The sequence below is a fragment of the Myotis lucifugus genome, unplaced genomic scaffold (assembly GCF_000147115.1).
Source record: "Myotis lucifugus unplaced genomic scaffold, Myoluc2.0 scaffold_4570, whole genome shotgun sequence".
NCBI classification, from domain to species: Eukaryota; Metazoa; Chordata; class Mammalia; order Chiroptera; family Vespertilionidae; genus Myotis; species Myotis lucifugus.
Window position 1 is genome coordinate 1 of NW_005875618.1, and position 9,461 is coordinate 9,461.

The 9,461-nt window shown below is 36.1% G+C and overlaps 1 protein-coding gene across 1 annotated transcript; it reads right to left on the reverse strand.

The window, feature by feature from the left end:
* Positions 1-31: 31 nt before the first annotated feature.
* On the reverse strand, positions 32-9,090 carry LOC102429399 (WD repeat-containing protein 92-like; the record flags this gene model as incomplete). The annotated part of the gene is made up of 5 exons (XM_006108954.3): positions 32-1,188; positions 3,123-3,257; positions 4,179-4,294; positions 6,479-6,580; positions 8,960-9,090. Coding segments are annotated over 5 exons (583 nt in total), but the record flags the coding sequence as incomplete, so codon positions are not given.
* Between the last annotated feature and the right edge of the window lie 371 nt (positions 9,091-9,461).

Here is a 9,461-nt window from a genome sequence, read left to right on the forward strand (position 1 = left end):
CCCTTCTAACGTCTACAAGGAGCTAGTAAATAGAAACTGTTTGTAGCCTGGCCAGTGTAGCTCAGAGGTTGAGCATTGACCCATGAACCAAGATGTCCCCAGTTTGATTCCCAATAAGGGCACATGCCCCATCTGTGGGCTCACTCCCCAGCGAAGGGCATGCGGGAGGGGCCGATCAATGTCTCTCTCATCGGTTTCTATCTCTCTATCCTTCTCCCTTCCTCTCTCTCTAAAATCAATAAAAACATATTTTTTTTTAAAAAAAGTATTTTGTAAATGTGAAAGTCCCAGAAGCATTAAAGATGATATTTTTCTTTTATTTCTTTTTTTCAAACATTATCTTTCATTTATAGCTTGTGTTTCTTTCTTTTTTTTTCCCCCCTTGGGTGATGTTTACAGAAAGAGATAACCATTAATGCAGTTTTTATCAGGCCTTTTAAAGGAGCAGCTACTAGTAACTGCCCTCTTCAGGCCTTTGGGATTCAGAGCGCAGCGCATGGTAAGCTCTCCGTCACTCACCCTGCCTGTGGTATGCAGAAAGCAAACTCAATGACAAGGCTTTTCCTGGAGACCAATCAGGGCCCTCGGGCTCTGTTCTGGTTCTATCACAAGGATGTTATCTGAACTTGGGCAACTGAATTACTAGGATCTAAAACTAACAATTTCAACCCTTTTCCTATCTTCTAGAGGTAGTGTTCTAACAACCTGATTATAATATTTCACAAGAGCCTTTGGTGAAAGTTTTCCTTAAAAACAAACAAACAAACAACAACAAAAAAACCCAGCAAAAATCCCTGATTCCAAATCTATAAAAAGAATTGTTCCTGCCCCTGACCACACTACAATATATGGAAGACAACTAAATAACAAACATATTAAATGAGTCAAAGGTTACTATTTAGTATGTATAAAAGAAGTAAATTTGTTTTAAAAATGCTTAGAAAATAATACTTACATAATACAATAAAATTTAAAATCATAGCAAAATGAACTAAGTCAGAGGAGGAAAATATGGGGGAAAAGTTCACTCTATTCCTAGTTCATGCCCACCAGGACCCACAAAGGAGCCGGGTGCACAGCAGAGACTTACTACTTCCAGAGGTGGAGGCCGCCGGCGCCTCCCGCTGTCAGGAACAGCTCTCGGTTCTGGGGCAGGTGTCGGACTTGCCACACGGTAGATTTATGAGCCTAAACAGCAGGAGAAGCACACAACCTGTTAATAAGTTTGTATGACAAAGACTGCCCTAGAAGAGAAACCCTGCAAATAAGGAAATTTTCCTTCTATCTTTTCAACTGCTATAAAAGTAATTATTTTCTGGTCCTTCTCTTTATAATGGCTCCAAAGATTTAGAAGAAACCATCAGAAATCAGGAAAAACTTAATTTTTCTTTATTGTTTTATGAAACAAAGTTGAACTGGATTTAAAAAAAAATATGTTATCAAATTAAAAGTCTAAGTTTATAGTACCATATTAACTATGCAAATAGATTTCATACATTTATGTCTCTAGCTCACTCTGAAGAGCAAACAAAAAAACAAACAAAAAAAGTAAAATACAAACCACATACTTCTTCCTAAGGGAAAAATAAAGATAAATTGAACTTTTAAAAAATAAACTTTATTGCCATAGCCGGTTGCTCGGTGGATAGAGTGTCAGCCTGCGGACTGAAGGGTCCCAGGTTCGATTCCGGCCAAGGACACTTGCCCGGGTTGCAGGCTCGATCCCCAGTGTGGGGTGTGCAGGAGGCAACTGATCAATGATTCTCTTTCATCATTGATGTTTCTATCTCTCTCTCCCTCTCCCTTCCTCTCTGAAATCAATAAAAATATGTTTAAAAAAAAAAGAAAAAAGCCGAAACCGGTTTGGCTCAGTGGATAGAGCATTGGCTTGCGGACTGAAAGGTCCCAGGTTCGATTCCGGTCAAGGGCATTTACCTTGGTTGCGGGCACATCCCCAGTAGGGGGTGTGCAGGAGGCAGAGAAAAAAAAAAAAAGAAAAAAATTTTGAAGATAACACTATAATTTATAGATAATAAGAAACATGTTGCAGTTGTATATAAAACAACTTAGTAAAGTGCTTTATGCTGATAGATACTTAATATACTCTGAAACAACAGTAAAAACAATATTACAAAATATATTTATCTTGTTAAGAATTTAGTTCATCAGGCAGTGGCAGTAATTTACATGCAATATTAATTGCATGTAATAATAAGACAAAATAGGAACATTTGGGAAGTACTACTGAATCCATGGTAGAGTGAGAAAAGGAGTGAATTTTTATTTCCTGAACAACTTACATATTTTAATCTCATGGAAACTATAAATCTGTAACCGACCTTTATTTTTAAAACGGGGGAAGCTCAGACTCACATTTCTCACCCCTCTCTTGCAAATGAGAGGACGTTTCAGCATGAATTTTATGCAATCCCCTTACTTCTGACACCATTTTAACAAGTATTTTCCCTTTGCCCCGCTTTCTTCATCTATTTTTCTAACACTGTAATACCACATTTCTTTTTAAGCTTTGTCAATTACTATTCAAAACAAGGCAAAGTATGTATGTATATAAGTGTGAATAAAAGAATAAATACATTTTTGAGCACCTACTATGTATCAATCAGTGATAAACACTTTAAATAATTTTATTTAATATAACAAACTGGAATGTAAAATAAAATGTGGTTAAATGACAATATGTATATGTTGATATATTTTGAAAAGTATATAATTAGTATTATACTAAGGTGTATATTGGTATACACCTAAGAGTATATAATTAGGTATAAATACAAATATTATATATTTATTAGGAAATGCAAGGCTAGGTTTTGTTTATCACATACTTGTCATCAGCTACTTTTTCTATGATTGCTCCTTAACTACAAAATAAGATTCCTAGCCAACTGAGGCCTTTATTATAATCAAGAAGTCTAAAACTGGTAAGCTTTCTGAAAGTACTCTTTGCCGAGAAAACCTTGTCAAGATCCCACAAGAATATATTAAAAATAGCTCCCTTCCCATAAAGACCTGGAAGGCACCTTAGTGACTAAGTCTATTTATTAGTCTAAAACAAGCTAAGAATATTCCTCTTCATAGAAAGGCATTCCCCTCAGATTTACCTTTTCTGAAACAGAAGCAAAACCTTTGGTTGGATGCTGTGTTCTCATGTCAAAAACATGAAACTTCCCTTCCAGAGATGTAGCTACTAACTTATTCATACTTATATCTTTTCTGTCAAACTCCAGGCTACATACCTGAAAATACAGAATATTTATTATTGATGGTCTAATGAATATTATTCAGTAGATTCTTTTAAGCTAAGGAAAACAACTTTAAAATAATTAGCTCATGTGAAAGCATTTAAACTGAATCAATACATTAAAAACTTTTAAACCATAACAAAAAATTCTTCTTGGTTAATAAGATCAAACCACCTTGAGTTCCCCAATTATTGTACACAGTTAAGTCAAGGCTGACGTTAGGAAACAGGAAGGAGCCCCATTCCTCCTGAGAGGCATACAACTCAGGAACCTAAAATCTGAAAGGCTATTGCTATTTTCAGGCTTCCTATTAGCAGAAAAAAGCCTCTTGCGTGCTCATTTTGATATGACAATGCGCAGCGCACAGGTGTCCACAGTCTACCACAGGGGCTGGTGACCCACCAGCTCTGCTATACCACATCTGGGTGTGTGTTCACTTTCCAAGAGAGGGTCCATATTGTCATCAGATTCCCAAAGGGCTCAGAGCCCCAAAAGGTTAAGAACCACTAGTAGAGTGGTTGTACTAAGATGAGTTATTAAAATCGCCTTCCTTTTGTAGTAGTTCAGAGGTAGGTGAAAACATGCTCAGAGAAATTAAAAATAATCCAGATGGCCCTAGTTGGTTTGGCTGAGTGGATGGAGCATCGGCCTGTGAACTGAAGCGTCCTAGGTTCAATTCTGGTCAAGTGCTCATACCTTGGTTGAAGGTTCCCTGGCCCTGGTCAGGGTACATGCAGGAGGCAATCGATCGATGTGTCTCTCTCACATCAGTATTTCTCCCTGTCTCTCCCTCTCCCTTCCACTCTCTCTAAAAATCAATGAAAAAATATCCTCAGGTGAGGATTAACATACATACATACATACATACATACATACATACATACATAAAATTAAAAGAATCCAAATGTACATTACCCCGTTTTTAATGTTTGTCTCCCACCGCAATGACATACTTCTGAGATCAAACAGTTTGATGTCCCCGTTGTCATAGCCAGCACAAACAACACGCTCCTCTTGATTATAAGCATTACCTACAGATCAAGACACAACATTTCAGATCTTCATAAATGCTAATCTGAAGGCTGGTAAAATAATTTTATGAAACGATGCATATAATTTGTACTGAATCAGATTTTACAAAATCACATTGGGTAGAATCTCATGTTACCGATCCTGGCAGGACATCAGATTATTAATTTGGTATTTGATATAGTTACTTTAAAGCTCATTTTATACTGAAGGGATATGGGAGACTATTATTGGCTTCTAAGACCATCTAAACACCTCTGGCTGTGGGCCTGAGCCATCTTTAAAGCAATTTCTACCACTACAGTATTTCCTCTACATACTTGGACACTTTCCAAGCTATTCCTTGTACCTGAAATTTCCTTCCAATTTCAGGGGTTCAAATTCTATATATCGCCCTGGCGGCTTGGTCAGTGGATAGGGCGTCGGCCTTGCGGACTGAAGGGTCCCAGGTTTGATTCCCGGCCAGGGGCACATGCCTGGGTTGCGGGCTCGTTCCTCAGTGGGGAGGGAGTGTGCAGAAGGCAGCCGATCAATGATTCTCTCTCGTCATTGATGTTTCTGTCTCTCTCTCCTTCTCCCTTCCTCTCTGAAATCAATAAAGAAATATATTTTTAAAAAAAATTCTATATATCCTTTTGGTCAAAAATGCCCCCTCACCCTGGTCATCTTTCCCTGGGGACTCCTTCTGCATTTGTCCATGTCTTTCATGACCTTTAATCACTCCTACCTTGTACTATAATTTTTAAAAATATTTTTTTATTGATTGCAGAGAGAAAGGGAGAGGGGAGAGAGAGATAGAAACATCAATGAGAGAATCATTGATCAGCTGCCTCCTGCACACCCCCTACTGGGGATCAAGCCCACAACCCAGGCATGTGCCCTTGACCAGAATCAAATCTGAGACCCTTTAGTCCGCAGACCAATGCTCTATCCACTGAGCCAAACCAGCTAGGGCTGCTCTATAATTAATGTAGATATCATGTCCTCTTTACTAAACTATAAGCATCTTGATGCAGATAACACATCTGTTTAACCTTTATATGCCCACCGCTTTGCACCTACTTGGCATTCATAAAAATTTGTCCAATCAATGGATTTTCTTTTTAAACTTAAGCACCTATATATTTTTTAAGCACCTATATTTAAAATTCTACTTATGTTCCTAAGATCAATGATGAAAGGCTTTAATGAACCCAAAGGTAATTACTTTTTAATTATTATACCAAGTTTTAGATGGTGATTCCAAATACTAACCCTGAAATTTCTCCCCAAGCATGTCTTAAGTTTATATAATTGCTCATAAAATATACACACATAGTCATTCCCATACAATAATTTATTTTTTTATAGTGGAAATCTAAAACTTTCCTCTAATTAAATAACAGTGCAATTTTAAAATAACATAAAAAGTTGAACAAATCACATATATTGTTAAATCCTACTTTTAATGTCTATTATCTACACAGGATTATACTAAGAAAAAGGGGAAAGAAAATAGAGATTTAAAACTAAATATGATCTATACCTCTTACTAGCAAAAATTATTTTAATTTTGATGCTCAGCAAGAGATACAAGGGTAAACATCAATTAGTCCTACAAAACCAGCATTCATTTTAAATATATTAGTAGAGAAACACAGTTGTCAGATTTATAAGAAATAATTTTGTAATGATATAACTACTTCCTAGAAAATAAACATACTCTATAGAGAGTATAATGTAAGATCTGTAAAGCTACCATTTGCCTTTGAGGCTCTACTTAGCTCCATTACTGGCATTTGGTTCTAACTGGGTCAATATCATCTAGTTAAACACAAGTACATAGTAATAGCAAATTATTTTTGAGCACTTAATAATCTAAGCACAATTCTAAGCACTATACATGTATTAACTTTTTGAATCCTCATAACAACACTATTAAGTAAATTCTATTATTACTTCCATCTACAAATGAAGCAACCAAGAAACAGAGATGCTTCATAACTTGCCAATAAGTCACACAGTCAGTAAGTAGACCGTGAGACTTCAAACCCAGGCCTCAGAGGATGACGTTAACCACCACGTCTATTTGCCTCAATAAACTGCCAGAAAAATCCACAAACAGACTATAAATAGACCGTCAGGAGGACTTCCTTGAAGCTTTTACCATTGGATACTTCAAATCCAAGAGTTCTTCAATAACTCACCAAACGCCACAGTCCAACAGTCTCTCTTGTTTTCTCCTTGTACAGGTTCCATATTAGCAACAGGATCGTCTTTCTGCCTTGGGTCCCACACCTTCACAGTTCCTGCCATACATAAAAGTGCACCGGCAAAATTCAACAGCAAATAATGACATTTCTTTTCTGCATTCTCTTCCTATGGCTTCCTGTATACATGGTAATATTACAGATGTTCTAACATCTGAAAAAGTATTCACATTTTTCTAACTTTGAAGTGGGTAAGTTGTACTTAATATCAGAGATATAACCCATATGTCTGACTTAAATTTCCAAACAGATATACAGAAAAGCCAACAACTGTTCCTAAGTTATCAACAAGGTATGACTGACAAGGCAAACACAGATGTTATGCAATTCAAACCACACTTCCTTTTCTTTGCTTAAGCCTAAAACTAATCTATTAGTTACTTAGATAATACCAGTGCAGCCTAAAACTAATGTATTAGTTACTTAGATAATACCAGTGCCATTTAAATTATTTCCTTACTACTCATATAATCATTGGCATTATTCTTTATACAGAGGAATAAACTAATTTTTACAGCTACGATTTCTTTCATTGGGTTTTAGAATACTATTTCATATATAATTAAGTTTAATTTCCCTGTAGCAATAGAGAACAGGGAAATATTAAATAAAATTAACAGGGCAGGGGTGGCTGAGGAGGTCAATGGGGGGAAAGGAGACATATGTAATACTTCCAACAATAAGTATATTATTTAAAAAAATATATTTTATTGATTTTTACAGAGAGAGGAGAGGATAGAGAGTTAGAACATCGATGAGAGAGAAGAGAGAAACATCGATCAGCTGCCTCCTACACACCCCCGTACTGGGGATGTGCTCACAACCAAGGTACATGCCCTTGACCGGAATCAAACCCGGGACCCTTGAGTCCACAGGCTGACGCTCTATCCACTGAGCCACACCAGTTAGGGCAAGAATTATTTTTTAAAATTAACAAATAAATACTGCTCAATATAATTACAACTTCCTCATTTTAGATGCAAATTATAGGACTGCTAAGTAAATGATGTCATTGCTTATGAGAAATACAAATGCATGTAATAAAATGGCTAAAAGGCAAGTACCTGAGAGAGCATAGGAAAAGCATAAAAAAAAGAAATCCTTAAAAGGGATAATAAATGTAGAAAAGGGAGCACTATTCCACTTGATTTATCTCCAAGAATAAAATAAAATAGGTTATTAAGAAGATGCCTTAAGGAGAAAAAAATTCCTGCAAATATGACAAGAGGTATCACTCCACTGGCTTCATACAAACTGATAAAAGTTATATTACGTTTGTAATAATTAAATGAGCTAAGAACATAAACAGATAATTCACAAAGCAAAATTAACTGGTAAACAAATATAGAAAGAAATTAACAAAGTTGGAATGGTGTACCATTTTTATCTAAAAAACTAGGAAAATCAATGCTGGTAGGGTAGACTGGAAATCTATCTCTTCCATTGTAGCTGATAAGGTAAAAAGATAATTTGGAAAAATTGACAGTAAATTTTAAAAGCCGCAACACACACTTATTCCAAGAGTTATATACATAATGATACCTATTTATTATTTTTAAGTCACTCTCCCAAAACAATAAACAAAAAATTTGAGGTAAACAAAAAATTGAATGCTTATTAACAGGTTAGAACATTGTGACACCTCCATAGGATGGAATGTGACGTAGTCATTAACATGTAAGTATGAAAACAGCAACATTTACATATGACAAAACATTAAATGGAAAAAGTAAGATACAAAACCATACACACACTGATAGCTATTCTTTGTTGTATATAAGACTGGAAAGAAAAGCACACTTAACAGTTATGCTGGTATGGTGGACTGAATGCTGTTTTTCCTTCTATATTCTGTATTGTTTCTAGGGTGGGAAAGAATATTTCATTTCAAAAACAGAGCCGCTCTTGAGTAACCATCAGAAAATGCACCTCTCTTTTCTTTTAAGACCTGTCCATTTTTGGTCACCGCAGGCAGAAAAGCACGTGGTGTCCTTGGTGCTTTCTACAATGCTCAGCGGAAGGATCACAGAACTTCAGGGTTCAACAGCTGTCAACGTGACAATTTTCACAAGTACTGATTCTGCTTTTTAAAAAAGGAAAAGCTGCCACCCACATTATAGTCAGCTGCCTCAAAAACCAATAAAGAAATCTGAAATCCTTCAAGGTTCATATGAAACTATGGTTGTTAGTAGTTGAACTTGCTCAAAACTAAAATAGTGAAGTGCTTTTCCTCCATCTCAAAATACTCAAGAATGAAACAATTTAGGGATATGCCATCAAACCTGCCTATTAAAAAAGCAGACTGTTAGATTTAGTGGGTCAGGGTTACTGAGGATTTCCACACAGAGAGGATATACTGTTGTACAGAGATTTATCTTAAAAAAATTAAAACACTGTACATAAAATACTTTGACTTACCATCTCGGCTGCCAGTCACAATTTCAGGTGCTCCTTCCCCAATTCCTAGTCCACCTACACCATCTATAGTATTTATAATTTCTTTATGGCCCTTTACAGAATACACTGGGTACTCTGGAGCTTCCAAATTCCTAAACAACAGAAGACATTTTCTTACTTACAGCACATATCCCAAACATTTAGCTCACTACTAAAATGTAAGAATGCATACCATATTTAGATTTTTCTTTAAAAATAAGGATTTGACTATGAATTTATACAAATACTCCCAATTTCTTCCCTCCACTTTAGGATCTTTTAAGCCCTCAATGAGAATGGTCATTATTCAACTTGGAATTCAAACCCATGTCCACTTTACTTAGTGTTCTTCAAAGATGAATTACCAGGTCTGCTTATTAATAAGTGTGGATTCACAGGCTCCTCCCCAGACATCATTAATAATGATCTCTGGGATGGGGTCCCAAACCTGTGGACTCTTTGCTGATTGAAGTCTGATAATTAC